Source organism: Heptranchias perlo, chromosome 1 (assembly GCF_035084215.1).
Source record: "Heptranchias perlo isolate sHepPer1 chromosome 1, sHepPer1.hap1, whole genome shotgun sequence".
NCBI classification, from domain to species: domain Eukaryota; kingdom Metazoa; phylum Chordata; class Chondrichthyes; order Hexanchiformes; family Hexanchidae; genus Heptranchias; species Heptranchias perlo.
The window spans coordinates 115,164,967-115,182,095 of record NC_090325.1 but is presented as its reverse complement, the minus strand read 5'-3'; the positions used below and the strand labels follow the sequence as shown (position 1 = coordinate 115,182,095).

The following is a 17,129-nucleotide window of genomic DNA, read 5'->3' as shown; positions in this document are numbered from 1 at the left end:
TGGAATTTATGCAGTGGCTCGATCAGTATTTGAAGAGAAAGATTAATATTTGGGTGGAGACCCTTCCAGAGAATCCTTTTCTCTTCTCAGATGCTAATGTGAATTTGATCCAGATTAAATATGTAGTGTTTAATACTATCCAGTAAAATGTACTGAACCTTTGCATGGTGCCCCCACAAGACAAACAATGCTCCTGGCAGACTTATTCTGCAAACAAATATAAATCGGACATATGTTGAAAGAGAAATTGAAGTGAACAGCGGGCAGGAAAAGACCAGTTCATTTGCCTGTCCTATATAGTTGTGATGTCTTATGTATCACGATACAGACACGCCCTACCCTCCCAGAGCCATGTAAACTCCTGGAGACGTGAAAAATATAAACCCAGGACAACTAGGGGAAAAAATCTGGAAAATTCTTCTCCGACCCTTTTAGGTGATGAAAGCTAGTCCCGGAGATCACATTGACCCTGACTTATATTACAGGATACCTACCTCTTGTACGAGGTGGTCTCCACCCCAGCTAGAAACCAGTCCAGCTCTCTTTTGAAAATATGCAACAAATCAGCGGGCAACCTGTTCCACAGGTCTACTATTTACTGGGCAAAGAAGAATCGCCTAACATCCAACCTAGTTCTACTCTTACATATCTTGTCAGTGTAACCTCTGGTCCTCCCTAACCTATCCAGTTAAAATAATATGTCCATGCAAACACAATCTAGTCCCTTCATTTATAAACCTTATCAAATTGCCTATAAGTCTATGCTTCTCTGAAATATAGACTTTGCTCTTTAAGCCTATCTAGGTAGTTAAGGTGTTCTAAACTGGGAATCAATCTTGTGACCCTTCTCTGTACCTTTACCAAAGCCTCAATATCCCCCATCATGCGAGGGAACCAAAACTGGACACAATATTCTAAATGAGGCGTAACCAAGATCTTGTACAAGGACAAAATTATAGGTTTTGTTTTGTAGTGTGTTTCTGCATAACTGCCTATTCTGTAAATTAAGTAAGGTAATACTGTACAAAGTCATTTGCATTTATATTGTATAGATATCTTGCCTGTCTTATAAAATCATGGAGAAAAACATTTATTCACTTTGAGTTATGTTCATATTTTAACAGGAATCCACCCTCCCAAATGGGTTTAAGTACAAATATGGAGCATGGTATCTGGACCCAAAGACATGGGTGAAAAGAAGAGCTGATGAACCTCTGTTAGATCCCAGTGTTGTGGCTGAGAAAGTCAAATTGTATTTAGCTGAAGGAGATCGTGACGAGGTAGTAATTTACCTTATTTATATTTGCAAATGAGTAACCAAATCATCAGAATGTGTCTCCTGCAAAACCATTTTAATGTAATAGATTTTTTTCTGTTCAACAAAAGAAGACCATGTGATTGAACCCAGAAATCTCTGCTGTAAATAAGCAGCCAGTATCCATCTTGGTGGCATCGGTTTGGTCATCCTGCTTTTCACCAATTTAAATAGCATAGCCTTCCAGTGGAAACTTCCTATTGCAGAGTATTTAAAGGAATACTCTAGGCACAGTTCTGGAATAGGGAACAGAAATAAAAGGGAAACTCTGATGATAATGTAGCATCATAAATTCTGCTGGTTGTTGTGGTTCACATCATATGAAACCTAATTGCTTTTCAGTGTCTGGTTTTCTTGCCATTTTCTAGTAACACCCTGTTATGGGCTTAACTCCATAGCATGTGATTGGCTGGTGAACGACCGAACAAACAATCACACACACAAAGTATATTTAATTTTTTTGTCAATGCCAGACTTTCAAATTTGATGTGCAGTTAGTTTGATTATATAGCAATAAACATTTATTGAAAATTACTTATTTTTATTTCCAGTTTTCTCCCCTCCTCTCTAGAAGTTGGTGACTCATGCAGGGTGACAGCTTAATGGGTGCAGGCCACCCTCTGGTGCCTCACCCAATGGGCCATCTTTCATGTATGGCCAAGCCAGGGTGTGTCAGGAAGTTATTTGACCGTGGAGGGCATCCTATTCACACTTTCCCACAGGGGTCATTCAATAGTGATCAGGCTTAGGAACCATACCTGATAGTGACTGTAGTCATGGAGTTGGAAATTATTGAAATTAAATGAAATAACACTTGCATTTATTTAGCACTTTATCATGTTGTCAAAAGCCTTCATATACTAAGATTTTTTTAAAGAGTGCAGTTGCTGCTGTGATGTAGGAAAACTGAATTTCTGTTAGTGTTTCCGAATCAGAAGAAAAAGCCAGGTTGATAGTGGCTCAGCAGTTTTATTGGTTGAGCACTGAACTCCTGTAAGTATTTATTCAAATTCCAATCCCAAGAAACATTTGAACTCAAAGGGAGTAAGTTTGATTTTGTACAGTAGTGTAAAACGGGCGTTAGCAAATCAGAAGCCTCTTTTACAGCTCTCCTGATTTTCATTTCCACTGAAAATCAGTAAAACAGACAGCTGATTCACTATTGCCCGTTTTATACTATCGCACAAAGTTACAATTGCCCCCAATTAGTCTGTTTGGGAAGCAAGATGGGAAATTTGCCAATTCTGGGCTTGGCCACTGGATGGAGCACTGCACAACAATAGAAATCTTCATCTCAGAGAAGAGATAGAAACTCAAGCAAGTCAAGTTCAAATGACACCAATGCACCTGCTAGCAGTGATCAGAATGTCATTGGTGGCAGCTATGGAGAGGGCAACAGTCCACCCCTTTCCCCAACCATTCCAAATGAAGGAGGAATCCAACAGACAGAAATCAGCAATGAGAGGACCCTAAACAAGGTTAAAATATAAGAACTGTAGTAATATTCTGAAACAAATGGCGGACTTCAACATCAGGAGTTCATTCTGCCTCACATTAAATCATATGATGGTTGCAGTTTTTGGAAACCAAATGCAATGACCTAGCTAGTTACATTCACTTGTTGAAGATATTTTCATTAGCATAATTTTTTATTGATATTGCTTGGACCTCCAGGCCATTGTCAGAATCTGTTCATGTTTAAAAGCTATTCCTAAAATTTAATTTAGTGATTATTACAGTAAATGAACACAAATAAACAATACTTAATTGTTAATTGCAATGGAAGAGGGGATTGAAGGAGAAACACTAACCTTACTTGAGCCTTTCACTGCTACAGATCTATTTTAAGTCTGGGTTTAAAAAAACAGCAACAGCCAATAGTCTGGTTTATATTGGTATGGTATGCAGGTAGTATTTTGTATATGGAATGGAAGGCAAGATGCAAATACATTTGCATATTATCAAAAGTGTTATAATTTGTTCCTGTGTGAAACAAAGTCACTAGTCCTGGTTGTTGTTTGTGTTAAGGGGGGAGAAGTTGCTGGGGACATCCTTTCATATGCCATCTGATGTTAGCAGCACTCATTGGGCTGAGTAGTCAGACACCTTGACGGAGTTGGACCGTGGTAATGCTTGAGGGTAGGGGCGTGGACTTGGCTTTGGAGGATTGGTGGAAGGGAAAAGAAAATGCAAAAACAGGAGTGTGGTGATTAGTAATCTGATCTGTCTCTATTGCAACTTATTGAAGGATGAAGTAATAAGAAGGCTTCATGCAACATTATCTTTCAAGCGTTTCATCGAGGTTAAAGGACACAGGAAACCAGAGGTAAAGAAAAATTTAACAAAGCACAAATACATAGCAGCTTGCCTAGGTAGAACAAACTTGTAAATTCAGAAATATTTGCTGATATGTGAAATCAGGCCAATGTAAAATCAGGTTAATGTAAAATCACAGTCCTGTATAATGCAGTGACACACAAATAATAGGTTTTGGTCGCTATCTGCACCTCCAAGGCCATTTCCAAGACTTCCAAAGATATCAGAGAGACTAAATGTGGCAATTTACATTTATTTTCTTGTTCTGAATACACAGGCAGCGGAATCAAGGATTCTTCCTAAAAACATGTTTTGTTGCTGACTGACCATTACATTGCTTTCATACACCTTATTGTTACATATTAGTTTGATGTTATTGTAATGTGGATCTCATTGAGTCTCTCATATACTCCCTCTTAAATTAGTGAACCCCACTTAAATATTATTGTGCACCCTTGCACTATGCACACTCGTGCTGCATTCTCTATATTATGCTTTGCTAATTTTGGTGCTAATTCAGGTGAGGAGTATCAATGTTGGGGAATGTAAGAGTTTTCCAATTTTGGCACCTATTGTCAGCATTGTATACTCCTGGGTTAGGTATATCACGGGCAGAATAAACCCCAACAAATGTCAGCGTAAACCACAGAAGACGAGCCTCTACTGCAGCAACACAATATTTTTTCTTAATCTCGTACCAATCATCCCTGTAGTCTTGGTCAGGAAGGTTGCCAAATTAGTGACCATTAATGCTAAATTATGTAGAGTTTGTGCTAGGTTTCATCTCTGTTAGCTAAAATAGCTTATGAAAAGACTTTTATCTCGCCAGTCTAGGCTGGATTGAAACCCAAGTTCAAGAGATGAGAGATTGGTGTTTAAGCACACTGCACTACTTGGCTAACTCTCCTTCATATTAGTTTTGTGGTGGACCAGTTTTGTTTACTTTTCAGGGTTCCTGAGAAATATTTCCAAAACTACATTTCAGGACCAATACCACATTTTTTTGTTGGTATAATTGGATTCAAATGCACTTCCAAAATTTCTAATTGCAATATATTAGTCTTCAGTGTACAAAGACTTGAAATGTTTGGATATTTATCATTTAGCAGTAAAGGACAATTATTTAATTAAAAATTAGGAGGGACAACACAATGTGTCTGCTGAATTTTAATTAAATAATTTCTCTTTGACCTATAGACTTCAATACAGCTGTGAACACAGGAACATAGGAATATAGGAACAGGAGTAGGCCATTCCACCACTCGAGCCTGCTCTGCCACTGATCTGTGATCTAGCTCCATATACCTGCCGTTGGCCCGTATCCCTTAATACCTTTGGTTGCCAAAAAGCTATCTATCTCAGATTTAAATTTAGCAATTGAGCTAGTATCAATTGCCGTTGGCGGAAGAGAGTTCCAAACTTCTACCACCCTTTGTGTGTAGAAATGTTTTCTAATCTCACTCCTGAAAGGTCTGCCTCTAAATTTTAGACTGTGCCCCCTACTCCTAGAATCCCCAACCAGCAGAAATAGTTTCTCTCTATCCACCCTATCTGTTCCCCTTAATATCTTATAAACTTTGATCAGATCACCCCTTAACCTTCTAAACTCTAGAGAATACAACCCCAATTTGTGTAATCTCGCCTCGTAACAACCCTTGAAGTCCGGGTATCATTCTAGTAAACCTACGCTGCAGTCCCTGCAAGGCCAATATGTCCTTCCGAAGGTGCGGTGCTCAGAACTGCTCACAATACTCCAGGTGCGGTCTAACCTGTCTGTACTTGAAAATTTCATTCCAACTAGTACAATCTCTCTTCCAGTTCCACTACCTCCCCACCCCACCCCCCCCCCCGGAAATTATAAGCTTTACCTGTGCTTAGTAATTAACATGAAAAAGGAAAGCATTATTGGACTGAGCTAAATACCATTTACAGAAAATAAAAATGGTGTGAATGAAGAATTGACTATCATGTTATTAAAAATGAATTACTGTAACCATGGGTGAGGCAATTAGCACTTAAAGTGAATTGTTAGAAAACATAGGGGAACATAGTGCGTCACAACTGAAACATCACCATGGCAACTGAGCAGCAAAGCATGGATGTAAGGGAAGACAACCTGTGACCAGTAGAGGGAGAAAACTATGAAAGAAAAATCTGCTGTTGGAGGAAAGCATGGATTAAAAATAGTCACAGTACAACAATGACTTTTTCTAGTGCAGATGAGTTCAAAGAGAGTGAGCAGGAATAAAATTACTAAAGTAACTGAGATATTTCAAAGTATGAAGATCCAGACAAACCATTTTCTTCCAGGTTTGAGGTGTCCAACGTTTTTTGTGGTACTTCAAATATATTGAGATCTCATGCATTTTCAGCTCTGACTACAGTTCTTTCATATTACAGACTAAGTTACCAAAATAAAAACAGTAAAATTAGATATGGTCGACTGTTTTCCTCCTTTAATTGCAGAAGATAACTTTGCTGCTTGTGAAGTTTGTGCTCAGGTTCAAGGAGCTGAAAATCCACAAGGTGGTGTATCTCGGTGTAAGTGCCAAGATGTACCCGTCCTAACCTCCGCCACTGACCTCGTCAGAGTTTGTGGGATCAGGGGAGCTCGCCCCATTTCCATGGCTTTGACAGGCTTGAACACATCTGGAGGACCGCTCCCCCATGCTGAGGCACCCAGAAAGTTCAATGCTCAGTCAAGGGGAGATTTCAGCGACCCCCCGCCACCCGCATCAGGGAGAAACACAATGGGGCCCCTGCGACCCCTCTACAAAGTGGAACCCCAATGTTCGGAGTCCTTGCTCTTGGCTCCACCCCCTTGTGTCAATAACCATGTTCAATGATCATGGTGAGGCAGAGGCTTTGTCCCCAGCAGGCTATTTAGCAAAACTTGGCACTAAAGGGGACTCAATGTAACCGGGTCCCTGCCTAGTTTCCAGCTATCTCAGTAGCTGTCCAAGTCTGGGCATGGATTTCTGTCCCTAGTTTAAATTTCACATTATAACAACAACAATAACTTGCATTTACATATAGTCTTTAATTTAGTAAAACATCCCAAGGCGCTACACCGCAGCAATTATCAGACAAAGTTTGGCACTGGGCCACATAAGGTGATACTCGGACTGGTGACCAAAAGCTTGGTCAAAGAGGCAGGTTTTAAGGAGTTTCTTAAACGAGGAGAGAGATGTAGAGAGGCGGAGAGGTTTAGGGAGGGAATTCCAGAGCTTAGGGTCTAGGCAGCTGAAGACATGGCCGCTAATGGTGGAGGAAAGAAAATTGGGATGCGCCAGAGGCCAGAATTGGAAGAGCGCAGAGATCTCGGCTGGTTGTAGGGCTGGAGGACGGTACAGAGATTGGAAGGGACGAGGCCATGGAGGGATTTGAAAACAAGGATGAGAATTTAAAATTTAAGGTGTTGCCAGACCGGGAGCCAACTTGGGTCAGCGAGCATTGGGGTGATGGGTGAACGGGACTTGGTGCGAGATGGGATACAGGCAGCAGAGCTTTGGATTACGTTGCAACCCATAGGTTATCATGTCTTTTTTACTGTATTTTTTAAGAAGCTGAAATGTAGGTTTAACATTGGAAAATTATTCATTGCTCACTCAGGACATAAAGTTACCCATATAGTTTGATCCTTTGAGGGGTACCATTGTTTATTAGTTTCCAGGTGAAAGAAAATGTAATATTTTTTGTTTACCTCCTAAAATAAATGAGAAGGCCCACTAGGGTAATGTCCTATGACAGTGTTATGGATTAGACAGTCAATCCCATTAATCATGTGAGGGTTTTTTAAAAATATGGTAGATCTCCTGTGGCATTGCTCATAGTAAAACATGGTGTTAGTTGTTTTATAATGAGTTAAGAGTATACAGTGTGCTGCCCAATGTGTTATTCTGCTGCTAATGCAAACCTTTGTTAAGTTGGCCTCACCCATTAAGTACACAAAGTTGAATTGCTGTAAATAAACATGTCAGGTCAATCACAACTTAATTACTTGCTGGTGAGGGAAGTTTGCAGATTGTCAGGTGCTTGTAAATTTACAGCTCCACGTGAATCTGCAAACTTTCTTCAACAAAAATCTCTAATTGACCGTGGCATGTTTTTCTTTACTTGCTCGCTTTATAAAAAATATTTTTGACACTTGGAGTGTGACATCTGAAGTTTGATAAATGTTCTCAAAACTTTTAATATATGCTAACAGATCTCTTGTGGCATTGATCATAGTAAGTCAGGGGATATAATAGAGAGTGGCATCTGAAGTGTGACGGCTAAAAAGTGACAGGAAGTATGACACTTACAGAAAATATGTGTTATTGCAAGATTTTTCATATACTGCCAAACTGGTTTTCCTCTCCTCAATGCAGCTGCTGCCACTAATGACGTTAATCCAGCAGCTGTTTACTGCAGGCAGGAACTTCTGTTCTCATGGGAGTTCCCTCCCACGATACACATTATTCAGGATAACTGCCTTTTTATAGCAAAAAGGAGAGAGGGGTCCAGGTCTGGTCTGTGAGCAGCCAAGAGAGTAGGGACTTGGGTAGAAATGAGGGCAAGTGGAAAACAGAGGAACAGCAATCCTGAGGGGAAAGAGGGCCTAGTGTGAGCTGATTATTGCCCGCAAATGCTGACATGTTAAGTGTATCCACAAAACATTGTCTATTGGTGTGAAATGCTGGTGGTTGACGTGTATGTTTAAAAAAATGTGGCTTACCAGACATTTAAAAAAAAATTTAAACAGCACCCTAGAGGCAGAAATGGAAGAGGAGCGGGGAAGGGAGGGTGAGCAAAGGTAGAAGAAGAGGCCAAGTGAGACAGGACAAACAGGACGGAGGCATAAGCCAAAAACTTCTTTATGATTACTAGAAATTTTTAATAATCCAGGACTGCCTATTTTAATAAATATATGAAAAAGCCATACAAATGTATTGCAATAGTAAGTTCCGTGGGCAGCAGAACAGGGGCAGAGGAAAATGCTGCTGTTTGGTTCTGTGGGAGGCAGAGGAAATGGGAGAGGGGGGTGCAACTTGCTATTTGGAGATCTGCAAGGGAAGGTTTACAAAAGCTTGACAAGCAAATATTGACATAGGATTTTTCCATTAGAAAGATTTACATAAAAGCGTGGCTCAAAAATCATGACATAGGAAGTAAGGTTAATGCAGACGGGAAGTGTGTGCCATATGCAAGACGTTTAAGACTACAGATATTTTATATGTGTATTCCATAAGTGTTAATGCCATTAAGCACTGTTATATAGGACTACTTTTAGAACCACCATTTCTGTAGGTGTCTCCAATTTGTCAACTATTAAATGTGTACCTTGTGAAGCAAGTATCTCCTCTCTCCTCATGGAGAAAAATAACCACTCTGCTCAGTAGCCCTGTTGTAATGGCATACATTGTCATCTGAGCCTCTAACACAGCTGTAAACATTTGGGAAATGATAGAAGTGACATTTATGTCAACAGCTCACAACCCCATATAAACATTTGCAATAGTATTTTTTGAGTGATACAAGAGCAAAATAGGTTACTTTGTTAAACCAAAATGAATGAGTGTCACTTCCAATGGGTGACATTTGGACAAGTTGGTGTCATTGCCATGAGGAGGTTTGGTGTAGTTACTATCTGACTCTAGTCTTTCAAGAAGAGAAAGGATAATTGGAATTGATAGCTATGACATGAAGACCACATAAAACTAGGGGGATAGACCGATTTGCAAAATAAATATGTTGTGTAACTGATTTGGTTTAACAGTTGTAATTTGTACATCTAAATATTCACTGTGGTTAATGTGTTCTGGTTTTAAATATTGCAGTTCCTGGAGAAACTATTTGCCAGAGTTAATGAAAATGCAATGGACAAGATTGGAACAGGAAACTGAGTAGCGCAGACTTTATTCTTCAGTGCACATGGGATCCATTATTAATTAACACGTAATCTCAATTGTATTGATTTATCACTGTATGTGTGATTATAATTGCCCTTAAAAATGTTAGCCTCTTCTTTGACTCTAGTTTGTACTTAAGGAATATTTTTCATACTTTTATATGGTAATTGTGTCCTTTCAAGAATTGTCAAATACTGTTTGTCAGTTAAAACCGTAAACGATGCACATGCTTTAAACCAATAAATGCGTAAGTGTTTTCAGATATGTTGCCTAAACTGTGCTTGCTGATTTTCTGATTATAGCAGATATTTTTAGGAACACTATCATCTATTAAAAGGGCAAAATGATCACATTTATTCCTAAACCAAAAAAAGAGTGGAGCCTCTATTATCTGCCAGAATTTTCACAATACCAAGTCTTGCCCTAGGTGTCGGCCATCACTGCCAATCTCTTCCTCTCTGACATAAATCAACTTCACAGCCCAAGAAAGATTACAATTCAGAACTGTACTGCTGTTTGCTGTACTGTATGTGTAAGACCAACATTTTGGGAGTTTAAATTATTTACCAATTTCCATTGTCCATCAGGGGTCCCCCTCCATTGTGGCAGATAATGAGGATCACTGTACATTTACTTGACATCATACTTGCATAAGAATACAAGAAATAGGAGCAGGAGTAGGCCATACTGCCCCTCGCCTGCTCCGTCATTTATTAAGATGATGGCTGATCTTCGACCTCAACTCCACTTTCCCGCCCAATCCCCATATCCCTTAAAATCCAAAAATCTATTGATCTCGGTCTTGAATATGCTCAACGACTGAGCATCCACAGCCCTCTGGGGTAGAGAATTCCAAAGGTTTACAACCCTCTGAGTGAAGAAATTCCTCCTCATCTCAGTCCTAAATCGCCCATCCCTTATCCTGAGACTATGTCCCTTGGTTCTAGATACTCCAGCCAGGGGAAACGGCCTCTCCGCATCCCCCCTGTTAAGCCCTCTAAGAATTTTATACGATTCTTATTCTTCTAACCACCAGAGAATATAGGCCCATTCTTCTCAATCTCTTCTCATAGGACAACCCTCTCATCTCAGGAATCAATCTAGTTGCACCGTCTCTAAGGCAAGTACATCCTTCCTTAGGTAAGGAGGTCAAAACTGTACACAGTACTCCAGGTGTGGTCTCACCAAAGCCCTGTACAATTGTAATAAGATGTCCTTACTCTTGTACGCCAACCCCCTTGCAATAAAGGCCAACATGCCATTTGCCTTCCTAATTGTTTGCTGTACCTGTATGTTAACTTTCTGTGTTTCGTGCACACCCAAATCTCTCTGAACACCAACATTTAATAGTTTCTCACCGTTTAAAAAATATTCTGTTTTTCTATTCTTCCTACCAAAGTGAATAACCTTACATTTCCCCACATTATACTCCATCTGCTACCTTCTTGCCCACTTACTTAACCTGTCTATATCCCTTTGTAGACTCTTTGTGTCCTCCTCACAGCTTACTTTCCCACCCAGCTTCGTATCATCAGCAAAATTGGATACATTACACTCGGTCCCTTCATCGATTAATATAGATTGTAAATAGCTGAGGCCCAAGCACTGATTGATCCTTGCGGCACTCCACTAGTTAAAGCCTGCCTACCTGAAAATGACCTGTTTATTCCTACTCTCTGCTTTCTGTCCGTTAACCAGTCCTCTATCCATGCTAATATATTATCCAAATCCCATGAGCCCTTATCTTGTGTAACAACGTTTTGTGTGGCATCTTATCAAATGCCTTTTGAAAATCCAAATATACTACATCCACTGGTCCCCTTTATCTACCCTGTTAATTATATCCTCAAAAAACTCTTAATAGATTTGTCAAACACGATTTCCCTTTCATAAAATCATGTTGACTCTGCTTAATCATATTATAATTTTCTAAGGGCCCTGTTACCACTTTGATAATAATGGATTCCAGCTTTTTCCTGACGACTGATGTCAGGCCTGTAGTCCCTGTTTTCTCTCTCCCTCCTTTCTGGAATAGCAGCGTGACATTTGCTACCTTCCAGAATCTAGGGAATTGTAGAAAATCCCAACCAATGCATCCACTATCTCTGCAGCCACCTCTTTTAGAACCCTAGGATGTAGCCCATCAAGTCCAGGGGATTTGTCGGCTTTTAGACCCCTTAATTTCTCCAGTACTTTTTCTTTACTAATATTAATTACATTAAGTTCCTCACTCTCATTAGCCCCTAGGTTCCCCCTATTTCTGGTATGCTTTTTGTATCTTCTACTGTGAAGTCAGATACAAAATATTTGTTTTACATTTTTTTTTATTCGTTCATGGGATGTGGGCATCGCTGGCAAGGCCAGCATTTATTGTCCATCCCTAATTGCCCTTGAGAAGGTGGTGGTGAGCCGCTTTCTTGAACCGCTGCAGTCCGTGTGGTGAAAGTTCTCCCAAAGTGCTGGTAGGTAGGGAGTTCCAGGATTTTGACCCAGCGACGATGAAGGAATGGCGATATATTTCCAAGTCGGGATGGTGTGTGACTTGGAGGGGAACGTGCAGGTGGTGTTGTTCCCATGTGCCTGCTGCCCTTGTCCTTCTAGGTGGTAGAGGTTGTGGGTTTGGGAGGTGCTGTCGAAGAAGCCTTGGCGAGTTGCTGCAGTGCATCCTGTGGATGGTACACACTGCAGCCATGGTGCATCGGTGGTGGAGGGAGTGAGTGTTTAGGGTGGTGGATGGGGTGCTAATCAAGGGATGCTTTGCCTTGGATGGTGTCGAGCTTCTTGAGTGTTGTTGGAGCTGCACTCATCCAGGCAAGTGGAGAGTATTCCATCACACTCCTGACTTGTGCCTTGTAAATGGTGGAAAGGCTTTGGGGAGTCAGGAGGTGAGTCATTCGCCGCAGAATACCCAGCCTCTTACCTGCTCTTGTAGCCACAGTATTTATGTTGCTGGTCCAGTTAAGTTTCTGGTCAATGGTGATTCCCAGGATGTTGATGGTGGGGGATTCGGCGATGGTATTGCTGTTGAATGTCAATGGGAGATGGTTGGACTCTCTCTTGTTGGAGATGGTCATTGCCTGGCACTTGTCTGGTGTGAATGTTCCGTGCCACTTATCAGCCCAAGCCTGGATGTAGTCCAGGTCTTGCTGCATGCGGGCACGGACTGCTTCATTATCTGAGGGGTTGCGAATGGAACTGAACACTGTGCAATCATCAGTGAACATCCCCATTTCTGACCTTATGATGGAGGGAAGGTCATTGATGAAGAAGCTGAAGATGATTGGGCCAAGGACATTGCCCTGAAGAACTCCTGCAGCAATGTCCTGGGGCTGAGATGATTGGCCACCAACAACCACTACCATCTTCCTTTGTGCTAGGTATGACTCCAGCCACTGGACAGTTTTCCCCCTGATTCCCATGGATTTCAATTTTACTAGGGCTCCGTGGTGCCACACTCGGTCAAATGCTGCCTTTATGTCAAGGGCAGTCACTCTCACCTCACCTCTGGAATTCAGCTCTTTTGTCCATGTTTGAACCAAGGCTGTAATGAGGTCTGGAACCGAGTGGTCCTGGCGGAACCCAAACTGAGCATTGGTGAGCAGGTTATTGCCGCTTGATAGCACTGTCAATGATACCTTCCGTCACTTTGCTGATGATTGAGAGTAGACTGATGGGGCGGTCGTTGGCCGGATTGGATTTGTCCTGCTTTTTGTGGACAGGACATACCTGGGCAATGTCCACATTGTCTGGTAGATGTCAGTGTTGTAGCTGTACTGGAACAGTTTGGCTAGAGGTGCGGCTCGTTCTGGAGCACAAGTCTTCAGCACTACAGCTGGGATGTTGTCCGGGCCCATAGCCTTTGCTCTATCCAGTGCACTCTACCATTTCCTTATTCTCCATTATAATTTCTCCTGTCTCAGCCTCTAAGGGACCCACATTTACTTTAGCTACTCTCTTCCTTTTTACATACTTGTGGAAGCTCTTACAATCTGTTTTTATATTTCTTGCTAGTTTATTTTCTCGCGCTTTATCAATTTTTTGGTCATTCTTTGCTGGTTTCTAAAACTCTCCCAATCCTCAGGCTTATTACTCTTCTTGGCAACATTATAAGCTGCCTCTTTTAATCTAACACTATCCTTAACTTCTTTAGTTAGCCACGAAGCATTCACTTTTCCCCTGGAGTATTTATTTCTCAATGGAATGTATGTTTGTTGAGAATTATGAAATATTTCTTTAAATGTTTTCCATTGCTTATCTATTGTCATACCCTTTAATCTAATTTCCCAATCTACTTTAGCCAACTCACCCCTCATACCTATGTAATTGGCTTTATTTAAGTTTAAGACTCTAGTTTCTGACCTAAGTACGTCACTCTCGAATTCACTGTGAAATTCTATCATTTTATGATCAGTCTTCCCCAGAGGATCCCTTACTATGAGATTACTAATCAACCCTGTCTCATTATAGAAGACAAGATCTAAAATAGTCTGTTCCCTGGTTGGTTCCGTCTCGAATGCATTCCATGAACTCGTCCTCTAAACTACCTTTGCCAATTTGATTTGTCCAATCTATATGAAGATTAAAGTCCCCCACGATTATTGCATTACCTTTGTTACAAGCTCCCATTATTTCTTGATTAATATTCTGTCTAACAGTATAGCTACTGTTAGGGGGCCTATAGACTACTCTCACCAGTGTTTTCTGCCCCTTGTTTTTTCTTATCTCCACCTATACTGATTCTACTTCCTGATCTTCTGAGCCAAGATCCTTCCTCACTTTTGTCCTTATGTCATCCTTTATTATCAGGGCTAAACCCCCTCCTTTTTCACTCTGCCTGTCTTTTCGAAATATCAAGTACCCTGGAATATTTAGTTCCCAACCTTGGTCACCTTGCAACCAAGTCTCTGGGATGGCTATTAGATCAAACCCATTTATCTCTTTTTCATAGAATCATAGAATGCTCACAGCACGGAAGGAGGCCATTTGGCCCGTTGAGTCCGTGCCAGCTCTCTGCAAGAGAAATCCAGCTAGTCCCACTCCCTGCCCTAGCCCCGTAACCCTGCAATTTTTTTCCTTTCAAGTACTTATCCAATTCCCTTTTAAAAGCCATGATTGAATCTGTCTCCACCACCCCCTCAGTCAGTGCATTCCAGATCACAACCACTCGCTGTATAAAAGAGTTTCCTTTGGTTCTTTTGCCAATCACCTTAAATCTATGTCCTCTGGTTCTTGACCACCTCCCCCCGCCCCCCCCCCAACCAATGGGAACAGTTTCTATCTTCTCTTTCCAGACCCTTTATTATTTTGAATATCTCTACCAGATCTCCTCTCAACCTTCTCTTCTCTAAGGAGAACAACCCTAGCTTCTCCAGTCTATGCACGTAGCTGAAGTCCCTCATCCTTGGAATCATTCTAGTAAATCTCCTCTGAACCCTCTCTAAGGCATTCACATCCTTCTTAAAGTTTGGTGCCCAGAAGTGGACACAATACTCCAGTTGTGGCTGAATCAGTGTTTTAGAAAGGTTCATCATAACCTCCTTCTTTTGTACTCTGTGCCTCTATTTATAAAGCCCAGGATCCCGTATGCTTTCTTAATCACTTTCTCAACCTGCCCTGCCACCTTCAACGATTTGTGCGCAAATACGCCCAGATCTCTCTGATCCTGCACCCCTTTTAGAATTGTACCTTTTCATTTATATTGCCTCTCCTCATTCTTCCTACCGAAATGTGTCACTTCACACTTTCCTGCGCTGAATTTCATCCGCCACGTGTCTGCCCATTCCACCAGCCTGTATATGTTCTCTTGAAGTCTATCACTATCCTCCTCACTGCTCACTACACTTCCAAGTTTTGTGTCATCTACAAATTTTGAAATTGTGCCCTGTACACCCAAGTCCAAATCATTAATATAGATCAAAAAAAGCAATGGTCTTAGTACTAATCCCTGGGGAGCACCACTGCGTACCTTCCTCCAGTGTGAAAAACAACTGTTCACCACTACTCTCTGTTTTTATTACTTAGCCAATTTTGTATCCATGCTGCCCCTGCTCCCTTTATTCCATGGGCTTCAACTTTGATGACAAGCCTATAATGCAGCACTTTATCAAGCGCCTTCTAGAAGTCCATATACACCACATCAACCACATTGCCCTCATCGACCCTCTCTGTTACGTCATCAAAAAACTCAATCAATTTTGTTAAACACGATTTGCCTTCAACAAATCAATGCTAGCTTTCTTTAATTATTCCAAAATTGTCCAAGTGACTGTTAATTTTGTCCCGGATTATCGTTTCTAAAAGTTTCCCCACTACCGAGGTTAAACTAGCCAGTGGTTGCTGGGTTTATCCTTACACCCTTTTTTGAACAAATGTGTAACATTTGCAATTCTCCAGTCCTCTGGCACCACCCCCATATCTACAGATGTTTGGAAGATTATGGCCAGCACCTCTATAATTTCCAGCCTTGCTTCCCTCAGCAACCTAGGATGCAAACCATCCAGAACGGGTGACTTATCTACTTTAAGTACAGCTAGCCTTTCTAGTAACTCCTCTTTATCAATTTTTAGCCCATCCAGAATCTCAACTACCTCTTCACTTACTATGATTTTGGCAGCATTTTCTTCCTTAGTAAAGACAGATGCAAAGTACTCATTTAGTACCTCAGCTATGCCCTCTGCCTCCGTGTGTAGAGCTCCTTTTTGGTCCCTAATCAGGCCCACCTCTCCTCTTACTACCCGTTTACTGTTTATATGCCTGGAGAAGACTTTTGGAATCCCTTTTATGTTGGCCGCCAGTCTATTCTTATACGCTCTCATTGCCCCTCATTTCCTTTTTCACCTCCCCCTGAACTTTCTATATTCAGCCTGGTTCTCACTTGTATTAGCAACCTAACATCTGTCATATGCCCCTTTTCTCTGCTTCATCTTACTCGCTACCTCTTTTGTCATCCAGGGAGCTCTGGTTTTAGTTACTCCACTTTTCTCCCTCGTGAGAATGTATCTAGACTGTACCCAAACCATCTCCTCTTTAAAGGCCGCCCATTATTCATTTACAATTTTACCTGACAATCTTTAATTCCGATTTACCCGGGCCAGATCTCTTCTCATCCCATTGAAATTGGCCTTCCTCCAATTGAGTATTTTTACTTTAGAGTGGTCCGTGTTCTTTTCCATAGCTAATCTAAACCTTATGATACTATGATTGCTGTTCCCTAAAATTTTCTGTGATTGCTTCAGGTTATTTAGCCTCCCTGATTGAGTATTGGGGGCTTTTCTTTATTTTTGCTGCTGACCGACCAGGAAGTTCCTCAACGCTGCTCCCGCTCCGCCGGTGTTACTTCAGCAGAAGTGGAGCAGAAACCGCATTTACATGTGTAAACGAGTTTCCGCCGCCCTTCCAGTGAAGTAATGGTGGCGAAGCAGGAGCAGCTCCAAGGACTTTCCCAGTCATGGTGTTTAGCGATGGCATAGCCATTTCACTATAGACCATCATAGTCTCAGTAAGTTTTTTGTTAGGCCGGATCTTGCCGGAAAAATGACGGCGTGTCAACAACGCACGCCATTATTAATGCACAAATTGGCCAGAAAATTAAGGGGATTCAGAGATTC

General features: G+C 41.3%; 1 protein-coding gene across 1 annotated transcript in view; it reads left to right on the top strand.

Moving 5' to 3' along the window:
• zgc:158260 (uncharacterized protein LOC571389 homolog) overlaps positions 1 to 9,795 on the top strand; it is a 34,679-nt gene extending 24,884 nt beyond the window's left edge. Inside the window, exons 6-8 of the mRNA XM_067990209.1 lie at positions 1,125 to 1,280; positions 3,564 to 3,641; positions 9,451 to 9,795. Of these exons, the coding sequence (XP_067846310.1) occupies positions 1,125 to 1,280; positions 3,564 to 3,641; positions 9,451 to 9,516 (300 nt within the window). The 3' untranslated portion in view covers positions 9,517 to 9,795. The remainder of the gene's footprint in view (positions 1 to 1,124; positions 1,281 to 3,563; positions 3,642 to 9,450) is intronic.
• Positions 9,796 to 17,129: the final 7,334 nt, after the last annotated feature.